Below are 23,856 nucleotides of genomic sequence, written 5' to 3' on the forward strand. Positions count from 1 at the left end.
CTAAAACTGTTTGAATGGTGTCTGTGAGTATAACAGAACTCATGGCAGGCAAAAACCTGAGAAGATTCCTTACAGGAAGTGGCCTGTCTGACCATTCCTTGAGCTTCTTGCCTCTGTTTATTGAAGACTGAGGATCTTTGCTGTAACGTGACACTTCCTACGGCTCCCATAGGCTCTCAGAAGGCGGGAAAAAGCTGAATGATGTAATTCCAGCCCCAGGCTGAAACACATTTGCGCTTTTGGCAAGTGGCCGATCAGAGGACAATGGGCTTAGGCGCGTGCATGAGTCGACCCCATACTTTATTTTCTTTCGTCTTTTTACCTAAACGCAGATTCCCGGTCGGAATATTATCGCTTTTTTACGAGAAAAATGGCATAAAAATTGATTTTAAACAGCGGTTGACATGCTTCGTATATATGTATATATGTGTATATGTATATGTATATATATATATGTATATATATATATATATATATATGTATATGTATGTATGTATGTATGTATGTATGTATGTATGTATGTATGTGTATGTATATATATATATATATATATATATATATATATATATATATATATATATATATATATATATATATATATATATACACATACACACACACACACACACACACACACACACAGCTGAACATGGTTTGAACCCTGGAGAGATTTAAAATCAGTTTGTGTTGCTGTTGTGTTTTCAGCCAGTTAACCTGCTAACCGATGAGTCAGAACTGCACTTCTGTTGCAACTGACTGGAGGAGACACTAACACTGTTCGCAGTTAGCATCGAGCTAACAACTAACATGGCTAGGGAAAACTTTAAAGTTTTGCAAAGTCCTTGGAGAATAAGAGCACCTCCTCCCAGCTGCCCACTGCACCGAGGATAGGAAACTCTGTCACCACCGATAAATCCACAATAATTCAGAATTTCAATAAGCATTTTTGACGGCTGGCCATGCTTTCCACCTGGCTACCCCTACCCCGGTCAACAGCACTGCACCCCCCACAGCAACTCGCCCAAGCCTTCCCCATTTCTCCTTCTCCCAAATCCAGTCAGCTGATGTTCTGAAAGAGCTGCAAAATCTGGACCCCTACAAATCACCCGGGCTAGACAATCTGGACCCTTTCTTTCTAAAATGATCTGCCAAAATTGTTGCAACCCCTATTACTAGCCTGTTCAACCTCTTTTTCATGACGTCTGAGATTCAAAAAGATTGGAAAGCAGCTGCGGTCATCTCCCTCTTCAAAGGGGGGGACACTCTTGACCCAAACTGCTACAGACCTATATCTATTCTACCCTGCCTCTCTAAAGTCTTCGAAAGCCAAGTCACCAAACAGATTACCGACCATTTCGAATCCCACCGCACCTTCTCCGCTATGCAATCTGGTTTCAGAGCTGGTCATGGGTGCACCTCAGCCACCCTCAAGGTCCTAAACGATATCTTAACCGCCATCAATAAGAAACAATACTGTGCAGCCATATTCATTGACCTGGCCAAGGCTTTCGACTCTGTTAATCACCACATCCTCATCGGCAGACTCAACAGCCTTGATTTCTGAAATGATTGCCTCGCCTGGTTCACCAACTACTTCTCAGACAGAGTTCAGTGTGTCAAATCGGAGGGCCTGTTGTCCGGGCCTCTGGCAGTCTCTATGGGGGTGCCACAGGGTTCAATTCTTGGGTCAAATCTTTTCTCTGTATACATCAATGATGTCGCTCTTGTTGCTGGTGAGTCTCTGATCCACCTCTACGCAGACAACACCACTCTGTATACTTCTGGCCCTTCTTTGGACACTGTGTTAACTAACCTCCAGGCGAGCTTCAATGCCATACAACTCTCCATCCGTGGCCTCCAACTGCTCTTAAATACAAGTAAAACTAAATGCATGCTCTTCAAACAATCGCTGCCTGCACCTGCCCGCCCGTCCAGCATCACTACTCTGGACGGTTCTGACTTAGAATATGTGGACAACTACAAATACCTAGGTGTCTGGTTAGACTGTAAACTCTCCTTCCTTGCTTTATCTTGGCCAGGTCGCAATTGTAAATGACAACTTGTTCTCAACTTGCCTACCTGGTTAAATAAAGGTGAAATAAATAAATAAAATTTACAGGCGGCACCTCAGTTTCAACTTTGGGGAAGATCATTTTCACCATAAAATGCATCTTTATTATAAACGATTACTTGCATAATCACATTTGCGGTCACTGTTGAGAACAGTGTTGTCCTGCTAATTGATTGCATTTTGGAACATTTGCACTTATAGCCTACTGCCGTGTTCGCATTGGTGCGCTTATAATGTGAAGAAATAGCCTAATAGTTTATCAACATTTTAAGCTAAACGTTCTAATCTGCCTAATTGCTTTTAAAAGGTTTTTTGATGCTAGCGGTTGTATTAATTTGGGATCTATCGCATCCCACAACTGTCCCAGAAAATGTTTGGAATATTTATTTTGTGCACAGAAGGACAAGTTGACCAATAGAATAGCTCAACTGGTGTACTATTGGGGATAGTAGATTGACATAGGCTAGTGGTTTTGCTGTTCGTAAGCCTGCTCATCTGATTGGCTGACGAAAAGTAAATGTGGACAGTTCTTCTAACATCTAAGAAGGCATTGTTGCATCAGTAACGTGTCTGTCTTCACGTGTAGCCTACTTCTCAGCTGAAATGCCTGTGAGAAGGACCCGATCACATGATGGCTATTGGCTAAGAAGAATTTATATATCTGAGAGAGCGATGTGAGTGAGAGGTGCTTCGGAGCACGGCGATTGGTAGCTGGAAGTAGGGAATTGTAATTATTATATTCAGCCCAAGGGCACAACGGCCACTTTGGTCACAAAAGGCATGGATTTTTTTAGGTGGCATTACGGCAACACAAGTGGGATGCCGCCGTGAAATTCGAGGCCTAGTGAGACTATTATCAAGTGCTTGTCAAATTGTGAATGAGAGACTGATGAAGTGTGTACAGCCTGCGCAAAAAAAACAAAGCAGAGCTCCGGCCTTTCATGCGACTTTTTTCAAATCTTCATTAGTCGCATCATGCAGCCTTAGAATGTATACAAAATCAAAACATATAGCCCAATGTTTGTATCACAACTAAAGTTGCATAAGTAACAGTTTCTTTGTTAACCGCTTAACACAGAATAGCTGCATGTGATCACTCCCTCAAATCGTTTAGAGAAAATATCCTTTATATTTTATTCAGCTATGTTCTATTGTCTTATTATCGTACTATAAAATAAAATAAAACACTATCAAATAAAATATTAAATAATGTCACTGAATTCTAAGCAAATCTTGTCTGCTAAATGAACAAGTGTAGCCCACAAACATATGGCATAGCCAGATCAGGGCCTAACATAAGGACAACTCAGAGTATACTATTCTATTCTTCTGAAATAGACTACATTTTCTTCATATCATGTTTATTTAGACCTGTCTAAAATAAATAATGGATTTATTGTGTAGGATATTATTGTGTAGGATATATTACATGGACTTAGACTTTTTAAAATGCAGATGTTCCAAAGCTTTTAACTGTAAAGTCTACATCTGTTGTATTCTGTGCATGTGACAGATGGATTTCAGCTTTGAGTAGCTAGGCTACCTCCACCATTATACTTTCACCCTCAAACCACTTCACATCAGTGTTTAGTGAGGAACACAAACAGAGAGAGAAAGATCTGTCATGACTCTCCTGTGAGGATATGAAGGATTCAAGTTACAGTGAGTCCACTCTACAGCTCTCTCTCTCTCTCCCGCAGAGGGGGGAGAGGGGTGAAGTTGGCCATTTTATGACGGTCGTAAATAACTTGTAGAAACTCTGCCTTTGGGCTCTGCAGGATGGAGGGGAAAGAAACCTTTTGTTACAAAGATATTGTTCCTGCCAAAAATACAACATCAAAAGGCTGGATAATGAAACAATATTTCTGTGATCCAAACATTGTGTCACGTCCTGACCATAGTAAGATGTTATTTTCTATGGTAGAGTAGGTCAGGGCGTGACAGGGGGTGTTTTTCTTCATGTTCATGTTCTAGTTTTGTATTTCTATGTTGGTTTTGTTTGGGATGATCTCCAATTAGAGGCAGCTGGTCCTCGTTGTCTCTAATTGGAGATCATACTTAAGTAGGGTTTTTTTCCACCTGGGTTTGTGGGAGATTAGTTTTGAGTGGTGTCTGTTTCACCTCTGCGCCACGGTTTGTTGTTTTTTTGTCATTCAAGTTTATTTATGTATTGCATAGTTTCACAGTATAAATAAAATGTGGAACGACACACACGCTGCACTTAGGTCCGCTCATTCCTACAACAACCGTGACACATTGGGAATGGTCCGTGGGTACATAAAGAATTACCATGTCCAACAGTTGTTGTTTTGTGATATCATGAAGGACGGTACAACTAAATAACTGTACCTCTACAAATGTATGCGTCCCAGTTATCAGAGGCACATCTAAATGTTGTGGAACTTACATCATTAAATATGAAACTATTTGTGAGAAGATGTAATGTGATGTTAGCCTTCTAAATGAGAGAATTGTTTTTCATATAAAGTCTTAACCAGTCAGTGACCACACCCACATGAGCACAGACATTATGTCGGCGTCATGGAACGCCCCTTTTGCCAGAGTGCATAAAACCCCTCGTGAAGAATTAACATATAAGACCAAGCAGGCGGACGGTGTTGAACCGGACGTCACGAATGGTTAGACTCTATGAGACTAGAAAAACGTGGAGCGTGGCTGAGCGTTGAAATGGTAGGAATTTAATTCTCTAGAGACCAGTACATTGCCGGGTTGCTACGGATGTGTAAAATGGTTCCAGCTCTACATTAGACCAGCGGGACCGACAGCGTGAGCTGAAAGGTACGGAATGGTTGAAACTCTCTCTCGAAGAAGAAGAAGAAGAAGAAGGAGAAGACTACACAGGAACATTCAGTCTGCAGCTGTTTAAGTACTTTAGTCTAGTAAACTCGGCCTGAAGACAAGAAGACAAAGAACAATTTCCTCTCACCACTATAGATACCTCTATTCTAATGAACAGAGCCCGCTGAACAATGCGGGGTAGACCTCTGGAGGATCCATTCTCACAGACACTCTGAAAATCAAGAAGATACATAGGACATGGTGACCTCTGGTGGACAACCAGAGACTTTCTGTAGAATTACTCCCTGTAGATGAATTGAGTATTTTACAACAGAGAGACAGCAAAGACATACACACATAAATATGTACATTGCAATTCATTCGAATGAGCAGCCGTTCATGTGCAAAGAATTCGCATTTCCATGAGCGTAGTTATCAGCTTTATGAACAATTGTGGAAATCCTTTCCTCTCTTTTGAATCCGCCATTTTGTGTAACAAGCCGTCATATCGGTTTAGTCCACTAGGGACTTTTCATTACATTGTGCAGTAATCAATGTGTAAGCTGTCCTGTTTTTTTGTGTTTATGTAATTCTGTGTGATTATTTAGTTAGTAAATAAATGATTAAGTCAGTGTGTATATCGCTGATTCATCATTTATGTTAGGGTTTGTGCAGATATCCTAGAATTTTTTGACATTCAGAATGAGACTCGAGATAAATAAGAATTAACGAATTGTCTGTGACTAATGGAAGATATATTTATATCTTTAGAGTTCAGTCGGGAAACGGTAACACGTTAAATAACTTTTACCGTGGTGCCCCAGATTACTACTTAATTAATTGTTATATGATTAATTGAATCGCATAATAATTTAACCTGATATGTAATTATTTCATAAAATAACAGTCAAACAACATTAAATGATAGTCAAGACACAACAGACCATTTTACTTTGAGCTATATTAGCATTATAGCTAGGCTACTTCCACCATTTAACTTTGAGCTACCATTAGCATAATAGCTAGGCTACTTCCACCATTTTAATTTGAGTTACCATTAGCATTATAGCTAGGCTACTTCCACCATTTTACTATGAGCTACCATTAGCATTATAGCTAAGCTACTTCCACCATTTTACTTTGATATACCATTAGCATTATATCTAGGCTACTTCCACCATTTTAATTTGAGCTACCATTACCATTATAGCTAGGCTACTTCCACCATTTTAATTTGAGTTACCATTAGCATTATAGCTAGGCTACTTCCACCATTTTCCTATGAGCTACCATTAGCATTATAGCTAGGCTACTTCCACCATTTTACTGTGAGCTACCATTAGCATTATAGCTAGGCTACTTCCACCATTTTACTGTGAGCTACCATTAGCATTATAGCTAGGCTACTTCCACCGTTTTTCTTTCACCCTCTCCGACTACTTCACTACAGTGTCTAGTGAGGAGCACAAACGGAGAGAGAAAGACACCTATATGATCTAGATAACCACTGAATACATAAAATGGTGGTAACTTAACTAGGTTTAACTCTCACCATCTTACTTCAGATAACTAACCTTACAACTTGCTCTAAGTAGTAAGTAGTATACTGTAAGCAATAATCATTTGTAAACCACACAGGAAAACACACAAAAAAATGTCTACCTGGTAAAAAAGAGCAAAGTTCACCCTGTTACATTACAAACTGTTTCAAATCGGTGGAGAGTGAAGAACACAGAGAAATGAAGAGCAGAAACTGAAAGAGAGGTAGAGTAGAGAGAGAACAGAGAAGACAGAAAGCCAGTATAATGAGGAGGAAGTAGAACTCTGAGGAAAGAGAGGTAGAGAAGAGAGAGAACAGAGAAGAAAGGAAGCCAGTGTAATGAGGAGGAAGTAGAACTCTGTGTTCTGACCTTATCTGCCATGATCATGGAGGATCCCCCGTACACCCCCAGGACAGGAAGTGATGTTTGAGAGGACAGGAAGTCCAGGATCTGAGAGATAGCTTCCTGGTCCGACCCGTCAGCGAAGACAAGACCATGGAGAGGCTTCTTCTGGAGCAGCTCACACACCTGTTATCAAACACACAGGTAGGTGTTATATACACAGGTAGGTGTTATAGACAAAGGTAGGTGTTATAGACAAAGGTAGGTGTCATAGACACAGGTAGGTGTTATATGTAGGTAGGTGTTATACACACAGGTAGGTGTTAAACACGGGTAGGTGTTATATACACGGGTAGGTGTTATATACACAGGTAGATGTTATACACACAGGAAGGTTTTTATACAGGTAGCTGAAACAAACAGGTAGGTGTTATACACAGGTAGGTGTAATACACAGGTAGGTGTTATACACAGGTAGGTGTTATACACAGGTAGGTGTTATACACGGGTAGGTATTATATACACGGGTAGGTATTATACACACAGGTAGGTGTTATACACACACAGGTATGTGTTGTACACAGGTAGGTGTTATATACACAGGTAGATGTTATATACAGGTAGGTGTTATACACAGGTAGGTGTTATACACAGGTGGGTATTATACACAGGTAGGTATTATACACATACGTATGTGTTATACACGGGTAGGTATTATACACACAGGTAGGTATTATACACACACAGGTATGTTTTATACACAGGTAGGAGTTATACACAGGTAGATGTTATACAGGTAGGTGTTATACACAGGTAGGTGTTATACACATACGTATGTGTTATATACACAGGTAAGTATTATACACACAGGTAGGTCTTTTTACAGGTAGGTGTAATAAACACAGGTATGTGTTATTTACACAGGTAGGTGTTATACACAGGTAGGTGTTAAACACAGGTAGGTGTTATACACACAGGTATGTGTTATACACGGGTAGGTGTTATACACACAGGTATGTGTTATACACGGGTAGGTGTTATATACACAGGTAGGTTTTCATACAGGTAGGTTTATAAATACATGTAGGATGTTATATACAGGTAGTTGTTATAAACACAGGTAGGTGTTATACACACAGGTATGTGTTATACACGGGTAGGTGTTATATACACAGGTAGGTTTTTATACAGGTAGGTTTATAAACACATGTAGGATGTTATATACAGGTAGTTGTTATAAACACAGGTAGGTGTTATACACACAGGTAGATGCTATATACAGGTAGGTGTTATATACGGGTAGGTGTTATATACGGGTAGGTGTTATATACGGGTAGGTATTATACACACAGGTAGGTGTTATATACAGGTAGGTGTTATACACACGTAGGTGTTATACACACAGGTAGGTGTACATGCGGGTAGGTGTTGTACGCGGGTAGGTGTTATACACACAGGTAGATGTTATATACAGGTAGGTGTTATATACGGGTAGGTGTTATATATGGGTAGGTATTATACACACAGGTAGGTATATATACAGGTAGGTGTTATACACACGTAGGTGTTATACACACAGGTAGGTGTACATGCGGGTAGGTGTTGTACGCGGGTAGGTGTTATACACAGGTAATTAAAGTTATCTGTGACGGTCGTCAAAAGGAGTAGACCAAGGTGCAGCGTGTTGAGTGCTCATGATAAATATTTATTTAAACTCAGAACACTAAAGCAAAACAACAAATAACGGAAAACGATCGTCACATTCTGCAGGCTTGCCCACCCCACATCACACCCTGACCTAACCCCAAAAAAAGGGAAAATAAACAGCAATCTAAGGTCAGGGCGTGATAGTACGCCCCCCCGCAAACCTGAGCCTATAGGGAAGGGCCCGGGTGGGCATCTACTCTTGGCGGCGGCTCTGGTTTGGGGCGTAGCCCACACTCCGCCCGCTGATCCCTCCGTTCTTGTGTCTCCGGAGGAACCAGACCGTGGATCATCACCGGAGGCTCAGAACTGGAAACCCCCACTGGAGGTTCTGGACTGCAGACCGCCGCTGAAGACTCTGGACTGCAGACCGCCGCTGAAGACTCTGGACTGCAGACCGCTGCTGAAGACTCTGGACTGCAGACCTCCGCTGAAGACTCTGGACTGCAGACCACCACTGGAGGTTCCGGACTAGAGGCCGTCGCTGGAGGTTTCGGACTGGAGGCCGTCGCTGGAGGTTCCGGACTGTAGGCCGTCTCAGGAGGTTCCGGACTGTAGACCGTCTCAGGAGGTTCCGGACTGCAGGCCGTCACAGGAGGTTCCGGACTGTAAACTGTCGCCGGAAGCTCTGGACTGGGAACTGTCGCCGGAAGCTCTGGACTGGGAACTGTCGCCGGAAGCTCTGGACTGGGAACTGTCGCCGGAAGCTCTGGACTGGGAACTGCCGCCGGAAGCACTGGACTGGGAACTGTCGCCGGAAGCACTGGACTGGGAACTGTCGCCGGAAGCTCTGGACTGGGAACTGTCGCCGGAAGCTCTGGACTGGGCATGCGCACTGAAGGCCTAGTGCGTGGAGCCGGGACAGGTGGCACCAGACTGGTGACACGCATTTCAGGGCGAATGCGAGGAGTAGGCACAGGACGTACCGGGCTGTTGAGACGTACTGGAGACCTGGTGTGTATAGCCGGTATCAATTGTTCCGGAACTTCCACACACTTCTAGGACGTGTACGGGGAGCTGACTCAGGTGGCACCAAACTGACGACACGTTCCTTTGGGAAAAACTTGTGCATCCTCAACCAACTCAACAACTCTCCTATTTCTCTCTTCTCCAAATTCTCCCTTTTGTCACGGATTGGCTCTGGTTCACTCCTCGGCTCCGCCGACTGCTCCATGTGCCCCCCCAAAATATTTTTTATTGGGGTTTCTGTAGCCTTCCTTCCCGACTTCGTAGCTGTCCCTCCTTCGCTGCTTTCGCCTGCTTCCCTGGCAGGCTCTTTTCTCCTGCCACTATTTCTTCCAAAGTCCATGATATATTCCTCCTAATCTCCTAAAAAGTCCACTGGTCCAGCCCACGCTGCTTGGTCATATTGAGGTGGGATCTTCTGTGACGATCGTCAAAAGGAGTAGACCAAGGTGCAGCGTGTTGAGTGCTCATGATAAATATGTATTTAAACTCAGAACACTAAAGCAAAACAACAAATAACGGACAACGAACATCACGTTCTGCAGGCTTTACAGAGCTGTGCAAAAACAAGATCCCACAACAGAAGGAGGGAAAAGGGCTGCCTAAGTATGATTCCTAATCAGAGACAACGATAGACAGCTGCCTCTGATTAGGAACCATACTCGGCTCAACACAAAGAAATACAAAACATAGACTGGCATAGAATGCCCACCCCACATCACACCCTGACCTAACCCCAAAAAAGGGAAAATAAACGGCAATCTAAGGTCAGGGCGTGACATTATCCCACATGCAAGTCCACCTACCCAACATTCTGGTTTGTAACCTACAGAACCCCCTCCCCTACCTACCTGTGTGATGACAGTCTTGGGGTCTGTCTGGTTGATTCTCAGGATGGTGACAGTCAGCTCCACAGGGTCGTCGTTCCGCCTCACCGGGATTATATCCTGGTCACTGATTGGCCGCGTCTGACCCAAGATCACCCCCACACTTAGCCCAGGTGGCTTCTGGGCCGCTGCTGGTACACTGATCTGGGAAAGCAGGGCTGGGAGGGTGAGGAGGACCCAGCCCAAACGGCCCATACTGGAACCCTGTAGAACACACAGTTACTGATCAGATTTCAGATTCCACTGGAACCCTGTAAAACACACAGTTACTGATCAGATTTCAGATTCCAGTCAGCGGTGACCTTGGACAGAGCAACAACTCACTCCCACTGACTGGCCGTCCCCCACACACACACACACACACACACACACACACACACACACACACACACACACACACACACACACACACACACACACACACACACACACACACACCACGAACACACACACACAGACACGAGTATGTGGCATGCGATAGGTCACCCCTCCTAATCAATAGTAGCTTGGTGATTGGAGGTGGTAGATAAGTAATTGATTGATGAAGGCTGGCTCAGTGAGTTAGGTATTTGATTGATGGAGCCTGGCTCTGTGAGTTAGGTATTTGATTGATGGAGCCTAGCTCTGTGAATTAGGTATTTCATTGATGGAGCCTGGCTCTGTGAGGTAGGTAGGTCATTGATTGATTGAGCCTGGCTCTGTGAGTTAGGTATTTGATTGATGGAGCCTAGCTCTGTGAGTTAGGTATTTGATTGATGGAGCCTGGCTCTGTGAGGTAGGTAGGTCATTGATTGATGGAGCCTGGCTCCATGCTCTCTCTCTCTCATGCTCCCACTCTACCTTTCTCTCCCCTGTCTGTCTGACTCCCTCTACAGTAACCCAGTAGACTGTATCCCTCTAAACCTTTCTCTCCCCTGTCTGTCTGACTCCCTCTACAGTAACCCAGTAGACTGTATCCCTCTAAACCTTTCTCTCCCTGTCTGTCTGACTCCCTCTACAGTAACCCAGTGACGCCCCACCCCCCCGCTGCTGACTCCCTCTCAGAACCCGGCGTCCCTCTCCTCTCCCCTGTCTGTCTGACTCCCTCTACAGTAACCCAGTAGACTGTATCCCTCTAAACCTTTCTCTCCCTGTCTGTCTGACTCCCTCCCTGTCTGTCTGACTCCCTCTACAGTAACCCAGTAGACTGTATCCCTCTAAACCTTTCTCTCCCTGTCTGTCTGACTCCCTCTACAGTAACCCAGTAGACTGTATCCCTCTAAACCTTTCTCTCCCCTGTCTGTCTGACTCCCTCTACAGTAACCCAGTAGACTGTATCCCTCTAAACCTTTCTCTCCCTGTCTGTCTGACTCCCTCTACAGTAACCCAGTAGACTGTATCCCTCTAAACCTTTCTCTCCCTGTCTGTCTGACTCCCTCTACAGTAACCCAGTAGACTGTATCCCTCTAAACCTTTCTCTCCCTGTCTGTCTGACTCCCTCTACAGTAACCCAGTAGACTGTATCCCTCTAAACCTTTCTCTCCCTGTCTGTCTGACTCCCTCTACAGTAACCCAGTAGACTGTATCCCTCTAAACCTTTCTCTCCCTGTCTGTCTGACTCCCTCTACAGTAACCCAGTAGACTGTATCCCTCTAAACCTTTCTCTCCCTGTCTGTCTGACTCCCTCTACAGTAACCCAGTAGACTGTATCCCTCTAAACCTTTCTCTCCCTGTCTGTCTGACTCCCTCTACAGTAACCCAGTAGACTGTATCCCTCTAAACCTTTCTCTCCCCTGTCTGTCTGACTCCCTCTACAGTAGACTGTATCCCTCTAAACCTTTCTCTCCACCATCTATCAACATATTGTCTAGAACCCTGACCCTGTCCCATCCTTCTATAGTTTACTGGTTTAGAGACAGCTGTTATACTAGTTGTATAGTAACTGCTCTGGGAACAGAGTGGGAGGTGGACCGAATCTTAATCACTGACTCTTAATTAAATCAACCAGCTGAACAGAATAATTGTATAATAATTGAATCTGTCCATCAATTAACTGCCTGGTTATTAATGATTATTTATAAACCATCACAACTGTTTGGCTGTTAGACTGATATCATATTGTAACAGTTTATTCACATCATATTTTATCAATTAGTTTATATAATATTTTCATCATGGAATTTAAAATGATGTTTTTCCATAAAGCGATCAGACCAATGAATATCTGGGGCCGTGTGACACGTCGTTTCGAGTCGTATTTGTCCCCGGGGCGTCTGGTTGGGTATTAGGGCTGTGTGTGTGTGTGTGTGTGTGTGTGTGTGTGTGTGTGTGTGTGTGTCAAGGCTGTTAGGGCCATAGCCTCTCCTCCTCTCTCGTGTTAGTTAGCGGGACTAAAGGAAGCCATTGGTGGAAGCAATTTGGTGGGAGATGCCTCCAGCTCATTGGACCATTAGATGTTCACTGTGAATAAATGTTCTCTCTCTCTTTCTCTCCATCCCTCTCGCTCCATCTGTCTGAATTTACTCCTTCGCTCTCCTCTCTCTCTCTCTCTCTCTCTCTCTCTTTCTCTCTCCCTCTCCCCCTCTCCCTCTCTCTCTCCCTCTCTCCCTCTCTCTCTCTCTTTCCCCCTCTCCCTCTCCCCCTCTCCCTCTCTCCCTCTCTCTCTCTCTCTCTTTCCCCCTCTCCCTCTCTCTCTCTCCCTCTCTCTCGGCCTAATTGTCTCCTCTCTTCACACCCTGTCTAATTAGGACATTAGTTAGCCAGCCGGCACTCTGCTCTTTCTGTTTATCCCTCCCCTGTTCCTCTCCTCCTCCTCTCCTTAGTTTTTACTGCCCTACTGCCTCTGACCACGCCCCTGGCAGCCTCCAGCAGCAGAGTCACTTAGCATACGTCGTTAAATGATCTGCCACTCCGCTTGCGTCACAGAGCATTAGCGTCAGCGCTAGCCGATGGGCCCCGTTCACACACACTTCCAGTGGAGTTAATAGCATCAGCGCTACACTAACAGACATTAGCAACCGCTCGTAGTCACTTCTCATAGCGTTAGCGTCAGCGCAAGCCGATGGGCCCCCGTTTAAACTCACTTCCCATGCTACGCTATTAGCCACCGCTACGCTAACAGACATTAGCTACCGCTCGTAGTCACTTCTCATAGCATTAGCGTCAGCACTAGCCGATGGGGCCCCGTTTACACTCACTTCCCATGCAACGCTATTAGCCACCGCTACGCTAACTAATCATAGTGTTAGCTTCATTGCTAAAAGGCATGATTCCCTACTACAGTCACTACCCATAGAGTTAGTTGTTTTTTATAGCCTAGGGGGTGTAATCATAGACTGACATGTAGAATGATATCTGATGTCTGTGTTGTCTAGCAGAGATCTGTCATCTCACTTTTAACATGTATGACCTTTTACAATGTAGCATAAACACAAACCATTCATGAAGTTTTCATCTGATGTTCCAACAATCACTTCCTGTAGGATACCCGCAGACGTTCGTCACAAAAATAATTCCAGTATCCAGACAGAGCACTGTGCACCCTCAACGTGATACATTTCAATGTTTAACTTTTTAAATTTTTCGATTTAAATCTTTATTTAAACTAGGCAAGTCAGTTCAAGAATTAATTGTTATTTACGACGGCCTACACAGGCCGAACCCAGGCGACGCCCTATGGGACTCCAAATCATGGCCAGATGAGATACAGAATGGTAGGGGACAGCTGTTATAAAACACATAGCTGTATTTTAATTACATTCTGCCATTGTCATTAGGCCTACGACTTGAAGCCTGAATTGATGAGTCCACTGCTGTCCGCTCGTGCCTCTATCTCAGACACTCATCTCCGCCTTGGCAAAATGGAAGTGTTCTTGTCGAACCACAACAACATTTGGAGCGTATTCCACCCAGTTTCATGCCCATTATAAGGCTGCGTTGAGACAATGACTTATCAATGACCCAAGCCCATTATAAGGCTGCGTTGAGACAATGACTTATCAATGACCCAAGCCCATTATAAGGAGGCGTTGAGACAATGACTTATCAATGACCCAAGCCCATTATAAGGCTGCGTTGAGACAATGACTTATCAATGACCCAAGCCCAGCTCAGTTAATCCCTACCATTGTGTCGCTGACTTGTCATAATGCTTCAGCAAAATTTACATTATCCCAGGGGCATTGGAAGGCACAATGTAAGTAACCTAATTTATGTCACTCTAACTGCCCTGAATGCCTCTACTGATCCTACAGCTATTGTATGCAGTAATCATGTGCCTATGAACCAGCATTATACTGTTAGCACTGAGGTCGTGTACTCGAGTAGGAAGTCCACTGTGTGCAGCTCACCCGGCACTAACATAAATAACATGAGCATGTCTACTTCTGTTAAGCTTCCCAGTAAAGCAATGAAAACAAGCAAGCATCCCAGAAAAGTGCTAAAAAATAGCCCACGTTAACATGTGTAGCTTAAAAAACAAGGTTCATGAAATCAATAACTTGCTAGTAACAGATAACATTCATATTATGACTATCTCTGAAACTCACACAGATAATACCTTTGACGATACAGTGGTGTCAATACATGGTTATAACATCTACCGAAAAGACAGAAATGCCAATGGGGGGCGGTGTCACGGTCTATATTCAGAACCACATTTCTGTAAAGCTTAGAGATGACCTCATGTTAAATACTGTTGAAGTAATATGGCTACAGGTTCATCTGCCTCACCTAAAGCCCATTCTGGTGGGAAGCTGCTATAGACCAAGTGTTAACAGTCAATATCTGGATAATATGTGTGAAATGCTTGATAATGTATGTGATATCAACAGAGAAGTATATTTTCTGGGTGATTTAAATATTGACTGGCTTTCAACAAGCTGCCCACTCAAGAAAAAGCTTCAAACTATAACTAGTAACTGCAAGCCGGTTCAGGTTATCAGACAACAGACCAGCGTTGTTACAAACAGCACAGGAATTAAATCATCAACATGTATTGATCACATCTTTACTAATTCTGCAGAAATGTGCTTGAAAGCAGTATCCAAATCCATTGGATGTAGTGATCACAACATAGTAGCCATATCTAGGAACACCAAAGTTCCAAAGACTTGGCCTAATATAGTGTTTAAGAGGTCATACATTAAGTTTTGTAGTAATTCATATGTTGCTGATGTAAAGAATATTTGCTGGTCTGTGGTGTTTAATGAGGAGCAACCAGATGCTGCACTTGACACATTTATGAAATTGCTTATTCCAGTTACTAATGAGCATGCACCCATTAAGAAAATGACTGTAGAAACTGTTCAAATCCCCTTGGATTGATGAGGAATTTAAACATTTTTATGGTTGAGAAAGATGAGGCAACAGGAATGGCAAACAGGTCTGGCTGCACAACCGATTGGAAAAGGTAGTGCAAATTGAGAAATCATGTGACTATGAAACAAAGATAAATGATATAAAGAATGATATTAAAAAGCTTTGGAGCACCTTAAATGAAGTTTTGGCCAAAAAAGGCAAATTCAGCTTCATCATTCATTGAATCAGATGGCTCATTCATCACAAAACCCACTGATATTGCCAATTACTTTAATGTTTTTTTAATTGGCAAGATTATCAAACTTAGGCATAACATGCCAGCAACAAATGCTGACACTACACATCCAAGTATATCTGACCAAATTATGAAAGAAAAGCATTGTAATTTTGAATTCTGTAAAAGTGAGTGTGGAATAGTTTAAAAAAATTATTGGGGTGTATCAACAATGTCAAGCCACAGGGGTCTGACAACTTGGACAGAACATTACTGAGGATAATAGCCTAAACCTCAACTAAATCTTGTAATGAATAATGTAGAAATTGAGCAAGTTGAGGTGACTAAACTGCTTGGAGTAAACCTGGATTGTAAACTGTCACGGTCAAAACATATTGATACAACAGTAGCTAAGATGGGGAGAAGTCTGTCCATAATAAAGTGCTTCTCTGCCATCTTAACAGCAAGGCAGGTCCTACAGGCCCTAGTTTTGTCCCACCTGGAATACTGTTCAGTCGTGTGGTCAGGTGCCACAAAGAGGGACCTAGGAACATTACAATTGGCTCAGAACAGGGCAGCACGGCTGGCCCTTGGATGTACACAGAGAGCTAACATTGAACACAGGAACCAATAATACTAACAACCACATCTTCCCTTGGCATTGGACCACTGAAGACATGAAACACATCTTCCTTGGCATTGGACCACTGAAGACAGGAAACACATCTTCCTTGGCATTGGACCACTGAAGACAGGAAACACATCTTCCCTTGGCATTGGACCACTGAAGACATGAAACACATCTTCCCTTGGCATTGGACGACTGAAGACATGAAACACAACTTCCTTGGCATTGGACCACTGAAGACAGGAAACACATCTTCCCTTGGCATTGGACCACTGAAGACATGAACCACAACTTCCCTTGGCATTGGACCACTGAAGACAGGAAACACATCTTCCCTCGGCATTGGACCACTGAAGACATGAACCACAACTTCCCTTGGCATTGGACCACTGAAGACAGGAAACACATCTTCCCTTGGCATTGGACCACTGAAGACATGAACCACAACTTCCCTTGGCATTGGACCACTGAAGACAGGAACCACCGGCTCAGTGTGATGAGAGGGAACTGACGGCTAATTCAATATCTTTATGATGTTCTGTGTGTCTTGTATATTTCACTAAGATTATTAATGTGGCTCCTCAGTTTAGTTTCAATGGGCATGATGATACCTCTGTGTGTGTGTGTGTGTGTGTGTGTGTGTGTGTGTGTGTGTTTTATTCCTGAAAACACCAAGTCTGTTCTCCAGTCAGTCAGCCCCCCCCCCCCCCCCCCCCCCCCCCACCACCAAGCAGAGCAGAGCAGCCGCTAGTTAAAGAGCCTAGTGGCTTTTTCCACATAAATACTTCAGTAAGCTACAAAACAGTCACTTCTGCCACTTTGGGGTTGTGTGTGTGTGTGTGTGTGTGTGTGTGTGTGTGTGTGTGTGTGTGTGTGTGTGTGTGTGTGTGTGTGTGTGTGTGTGTGTGTGTGTGTGTGTGTGTGTAGATATGTGTGTAGCTACACACACACAGCTATACACATATCTACACACACACACACACACACACACACACACACACACACACACACACACACACACACACACACACATATCTACACACACACACACACACACACACACACACACACAGCTACCAACACAGGACGTGAGCAGTGAGAATGGACCAGCTGTTTAAACCAACGTGTAAGACAGGGGTCAGCAACACGGGATTTTAGTTCGGGGTCATAAAATACTTTAAAAACAACGTAAAGTATTCCCAGGCATAAAAACCTGTGATGTGATGGTGTCTCAATGTCATCAAGGGATGAAATTATTGTTATTTTGAAATATAACCTCTTTCTGGGCATCAATTTGCTGTGTACAAATTATTATAATTAAGTTCCGTCCCCCTGACTATCCGCTCTGACAAAAAATCTGCCCACGGCTGAATCTAGATTCCTACCCTGATGTAAAATCTGCCCACGGCTGAATCTAGATTCCTACCCTGATGTAAAATCTGCCCACGGCTAAATCTAGATTGCTACCCTGATGTAAAATCTGCCCACGGCTGAATCTAGATTCCTACCCTGATGTAAAATCTGCCCACGGCTGAATCTAGATTCCTACCCTGATGTAAAATCTGCCCACGGCTAAATCTAGATTCCTACCCTGATGTAAAATCTGCCCACGGCTGAATCTAGATTCCTACCCTGATGTAAAATCTGCCCACGGCTGAATCTAGATTCCTACCCTGATGTAAAATCTGCCCACGGCTGAATCTAGATTCCTACCCTGATGTAAAATCTGCCCACGGCTGAATCTAGATTCCTACCCTGATGTAAAATCTGCATACAGCTGAATCTATTTTTCTACCCCTGATGTAAAATCTGCCCACGGCTGAATCTAGATTCCTACCCTGATGTAAAATCTGCCCACGGCTGAATCTAGATTCCTACCCTGATGTAAAATCTGCCCACGGCTGAATCTAGATTCCTACCCTGATGTAAAATCTGCCCACGGCTGAATCTAGATTCCTACCCTGATGTAAAATCTGCCCACGGCTGAATCTAGATTCCTACCCTGATGTAAAATCTGCATACAGCTGAATCTATTTTTCTACCCCTGATGTAAAATCTGCCCACGGCTGAATCTAGAGTCCTACCCTGATGTAAAATCTGCCCACGGCTGAATCTAGATTCCTACCCTGATGTAAAATCTGCATACAGCTGAATCTATTTTTCTACCCCTGATGTAAAATCTGCCCACGGCTGAATCTAGATTCCTACCCTGATGTAAAATCTCCCCACGGCTAAATCTATTTTCTACCCCTGATGTAAAAGGTTCTATTTCAACCAGCTACTAATTCCCTGTCTAACCTCTGGTCTAACCTCTGGTCTAACCTCTGGTCTAACCTCTGGTCTAACCTCTGGTCTAACCTCTGACCTCTTGTCTAATATCTGGTCTAACCTCTAACCTGTGGTCTAACCTCTGGTCTAACCTCTGGTCTAACCTCTGGTCTAACCTCTGGTCTAACCTCTAACCTCTGGTCTAATCTCTGCTCTAACCTCTAAACTCTGGTCAAACTTCTAACCTCTGGTCTGACCTCTGCTCTAACCTGTAAACTCTAGTCTAACCTCTAACCTCTGGTCTAATCTCTGCTCTAATCTCTAATCTCTAGTCTAACCTCTAATCTCTGGTCTAACCTCTAGTCAAACCTCTGGTCAAACCTCTGGTCAAACCTCTGGCCTAACCTCTGGCCTAACATCTCATCTCTGGTCTAACCTCTGGTCTAACCTCTGGTCTAACCTCTGGTCTAACCTCTAACCTCTGGTCTAACCTCTAACCTCTGGTCTAACCTCTAACCTCTGGTCTAACCTCTGGTCTAACATCTAACCTCTGGTCTAACCTCTAACCTCTGGTCTAAACTCTAACCTCTGGTCTAAACTCTAACCTCTGGTCTAACCTCTGGTCTAACCTCTAACCTCTGGTCTAACCTCTGGTCTAACCTCTAACCTCCTGTCATGGCTGATAGGATACAGCTGTTACATACAAGCGTAGTGCTTGACTTAGGCAGGATCTCACCTGCACTGAATACCGGCATCTCAACGTTTCTACTGCTTGACTTCCTACACCTCTTACAAAATATTAGCTCAAACATATTGTGGAGTTCCTGCACCTAAATATAAACATCACCCGCAGCTATTTCAGTTCAAGTCAAGCACTGTACACACCATACAATACAGTGTGTGTTGTAGAGTTTAACCTCTCAGGATGCCCCCCATGTTCTGTCTCTTACACATACATACACATACAATGAGAGAGGAGAGGAGAGGAGAGGAGAGGAGAGGAGAGGAGAGGAGAGGAGAGGAGAGGAGAGGAGAGGAGAGGAGAGGAGAGGAGAAGAAAGAGAGGAGAAGAAAGAGAGGAGAAGAAAAGAGAGGAGAAGAAAAGAGAGGAGAGGAAAAGAGAGGAGAGGAAAAGAGAGAAGGAAAGACAGGAGAAGAAAAGAGAGGAGAGAAGAAAAGAGAGGAGAGGAGAAGAAAGAGAGAGAAGAAGAGAGGAGGAAAGAGAGAAGGAAAGACAGGAGAAGAAAAGAGAGGAGAGAAGAAAAGAGAGGAGAGGAGAAGAAAAGAGAGGAGAAGAAAAGAGAAGAAAGGAGAGGAGAGGAGAGGAAAAGAGAGGAGAGGCGAGGAGAGGAAAAGAGAGGAAAAGAGAGGAAAAGAGAGGAGGAAGGAGAGGTGATGAGGGGAGGAGGAATGTGTTTCTACAACGTGACTTGGTTGCGCTAAAGCTGAAAGCTGGGATTTTTAGATGTGAATTCATGATGATTTGTCTCATCAGCCAGCCAGCAGCGTCACTAACTCTCTCTGCTGACACACACACAGTGTTTATACAACAGCTCCGCTTAGCGGTGGACACAGTCAGAGCCACGTACATACCGCCCTCTCCTCTCGCTTGCGCGCACGCATACACACTATCTCACTCTCACACACTATCCAGTCCTCATCCCTCTCCTGTATTTTAGGGCCGCAGCAGGCAGGCGGAAGGGCGGACATACCTTCAGTGTCACCATGCGGAGCTGTGGCGGTAGAGTTGGTGTGGCTGAGGTCTGGCTGCATGTCCCTTTGGTCTCCCAGTCATCTTTAACGATAGATACACGGCCCCGCAGCCGCCCGCCCCCACGCGAAGCTCCGGTGCTCACGGCGTCAGCAAACCAACAAGTAAAGTGTTCAAACTTGGTCTGCCGATAAAAAAAGAATAACGACATTATACAGTGTCAATTACACCGTGGTGTTTGTATGAAATTCCGTGTTGTTATGTTACCAAGACAGACGCAAAACAAGGCTACCCAGTTTTCTCCAGATTGAATGACTCCGTTTCCAAACAGAGGACGCAAAATGCGTCGAAGGTAGGAGGGCTGACTGGGTTCCTAACTGACTGTGTTTCCCTTTCACACGACTAAAACACGAATCCCCTTCCTTCTCACACAAGGAGGTCAAATAAACAGACATCTGTAATCCAGGTGTTTTAATGTAGTTTACTGCCTGATTGGTGTTGGAGGTAGACCCGGGGACACTGGTAACTCTACTAAATATTCCTCTCACGACGTCTCCGTTTTCTGGGTTCTGCCTGGTTGTCATGTTGGTATGTAGGGCATTCCGCAGGTTGGTGGGCAGAGAGAGAGAGCCTAGGGTACTGCCTAGCCTACAGCGAGGGGCTGCTGAGGGGCCGAGGGGAAGGAAGGGGGAGAGAGATTTGGAGCACCGCTCTAGCCTACTTTAGCAGTGAACAAGTGGGTTTTAAAACCATACCATTCTGTCAGCGCGTAGTCCAGTTGTGTCGCATGAATGTAAAAAAAAAAAAAAAAAACGACTGTTTTATCGTTAACGTTAGTTAGCTAGCTAGCTTATTACTCACCTCATTTCTGTGCCACATCGCTCCAGAAGCCGAGTTGGAGAGGACATCGCAACCTTCTACTCCATCTGAGCGCCCAGGGAGCCACAACGTCTCATATCCACAAACACATCCGTTGATATCAAGCCCCCCAAAATAACGCTTAATCCACCTGTTTTTCTTCCCCGGATAAACGGTCAATTCCTCACGGTAAGTCTTCCCGATTACCACACCAGACAGTTTGACAGAAAATAAAAATAAAACAATTAAAATTCGTTAACTATCGTTGGGTTTAAAAAATAATTTGAATCCAAAAAGAAGGTTGGAATCTCCAGGCAGGCAGCTCAACGCGCGGGGTTCCGCAGTGAGAGAGGACAGGTCCACGCACCTCCCCCATCTCTCTCTCCGCTCCTTAAAGACTGGACGGGGATTCCGTCACATAGGTTGCACACACTCACATTCACACACACATATATATCACTCCCAAACTCACCAACAACAAAAAAAACAAGTGAGCAATGCGGTCAACTTATATATGTGTCAATGGCTAGTTATAGTTTAATATAATCCAACATCATAGTCACCTAAAAAAAAAAAAGGATTTGAAGAAATCTCAGTTGGAGTGGGCACGTCGGTTGGTTTTTCAGGTCGGTGAGAAAGCACAGCTCTCTACCCAGCTCGAGATAACCGCCTACGCTCCGCTGAGCTGCGCAAGGTAGTTTATAGAAATCAGTCTCCTTAATTTAACAGAAACATATGTGTTCTTGAATGGAAGAGAGCGAGAGAGGGGGGGGGGGGGAGGGGTAGAAGGAAGGGAGTCATTTCTTTATTAGTGTGGTCCGTTATATCATATTGAATATCGGCCAACAGCTATCTGATGACGCGGTCGGGTTTGCAATTCTTCACGCCTCAAAACCAACTTCAGCTTACAATTCATCTACATCACAGGCACTTAGCTGTTTCTCTCCTTCCTTCCTTCCTTCCCTCCCTCCCTCCCTCCCTCCTTCCTTCCTTCCCTCCCTCCCTCCCTCCCTCCCTCCCTCCCTCCCTCCCTCCCTCCCTCCCTCCCTCCCTCCCTCCCTCACTCACTCACTCACTCACTCTCTCTCCCTCCCTCTCTCTCCCTCCGTCTCTCCCTCTCTCCCTTTCCCTCCCTCACTCTCTTTCCTCCCTCCCTCACTCTCTTTCCCTCCCTCCCTCACTCACTCACTCACTCACTCACTCACTCACTCACTCACTCACTCACTCACTCACTCCTCTCTTTCCCTCCCTCTCTTCCTCACTCTCCCTCTTCACTCTCTTTCCCTCCCTCTCTCCCTCCGTCTCTCCCTCACCCCCTTTCCCCTCCCTCTCTCTTCCTCACTCTCTTTCACTCCCTCTCCCTCGCTCTCTTTCCCTCCCTCTCACTCACTCCCTCCCTCCCTCTCTCCAACACTCTCTTTCCCTCTCCCTCTCTCCCTCCCTCTCTCCCTCACTGTATTTCCATCCCTCTCCCTCCCTCTCTCTATTTCTCTTTCTCTCTCTCCCTCCCTCTCTCTCTCTCTACCTCAATCTCTTTCTCTCTCTCTAATAAAAAGGAGCAGATATGATTTGACCAAAAACAAACAACAGCATGTGAGAGACAATATTAATGACGATGTCCTTTCCTGTGTGTTGTGGGGGTTTGGGATGTAGACGGAAGGCTACATGACCACCAATAAACCGGCGGCTCAGGGGGAGGTTTCTCGGAGCCTTCTCGCTGTGAAACAAGTAGTTTATTCTGGCGCTGCTCTGTCTCCCTCCGTTCACTGTGCCGTAGTTGCATGTCGCGCCACCGATAAGCTTTTCACTATCAGTCAAATCATCTGCCTGCCGCGTGCCCAACGATCATAACACCGATCTTTCAATTACGCACGGCTGAGCTGTTATTGACTATACATGTGGATACGCACGCACGCACACACACACACACACACACACACACACACACACACACACACACAAACATTGTTCATTGTTAGCTGCACCCGGGTTTCTTCAAGCGGTGGGTGATAATGGTAAAGCATTGCATTACCGACTCAATTAACCGGCAAAACCTCGCACATCGTCAACACTGCATTACCAACTCAATTAAGCGGAATTAACAGATCAAAACTGAACGAGTATGGGGAAGGTAGATGGGAGCCCCCTTACTGTGTGTGTGTGTGTGTGTGTGTGTGTGTGTGTGTGTGTGTGTGTGTGTGTGTGTGTGTGTGTGTGTGTGTGTGTGTGTGTGTGTGTGTTTTGCATCACAGCTGAGGAGTCTGTCCTTATATCCTCTCCTGCCAGAGCAGAACAGAAAAGAGCAGAGCAGAGTAGAGTAGAACAGAGCAGAGCAGAATAGAACTGAGCAGAGCAGAGCAGAATAGAACAGAACAGAGCAAAATAGAACAGAATACAACAGAGCAGAATAGAATAGAACAGAACATAGCAGAATAGAACAGAACAGAGAAGAGAGAGTAGAACAGAACAGAGCAGAATAGAATAGAACAGAACAGAGAAGAGTAGAACAGAACAGAGCAGAATAGAACAGATCAGAGCAGAATAGAACAGAACAGAGAAGAGTAGAACC

At 44.5% G+C, this 23,856-nt stretch overlaps 1 protein-coding gene across 1 annotated transcript; it reads right to left on the bottom strand.

Annotated features, from left to right (window-relative positions):
• Positions 1-6,552: 6,552 nt before the first annotated feature.
• LOC145864241 (uncharacterized) lies at positions 6,553-21,922 on the bottom strand. The gene is made up of 4 exons (XM_082969582.1): positions 21,291-21,922; positions 20,431-20,613; positions 10,275-10,514; positions 6,553-6,939 (listed from the first exon to the last, which is right to left on the bottom strand). The coding sequence occupies exons 1-4, from the start codon at positions 21,306-21,308 to the stop codon at positions 6,553-6,555; spliced, it is 828 nt and encodes a 275-aa protein (XP_082825708.1). The 5' UTR covers positions 21,309-21,922.
• Between the last annotated feature and the right edge of the window lie 1,934 nt (positions 21,923-23,856).

The sequence above is a fragment of the Salmo salar genome, chromosome 02, assembly GCF_965601325.2.
Source record: "Salmo salar chromosome 02, fSalSal1, whole genome shotgun sequence".
Taxonomy (NCBI): Eukaryota; Metazoa; Chordata; class Actinopteri; order Salmoniformes; family Salmonidae; genus Salmo; species Salmo salar.

Coding starts and splice junctions, on each gene's coding strand:
- LOC145864241 (XM_082969582.1), bottom strand. Junction 10,515..20,430: donor TCCGCATGGTGACACTGAAG/GTATGTCCGCCC, acceptor TGTGTTCTACAG/GGTTCCAGTATGGGCCGTTT. Junction 6,940..10,274: donor CCAAGACTGTCATCACACAG/GTAGGTAGGGGA, acceptor GTTTGATAACAG/GTGTGTGAGCTGCTCCAGAA.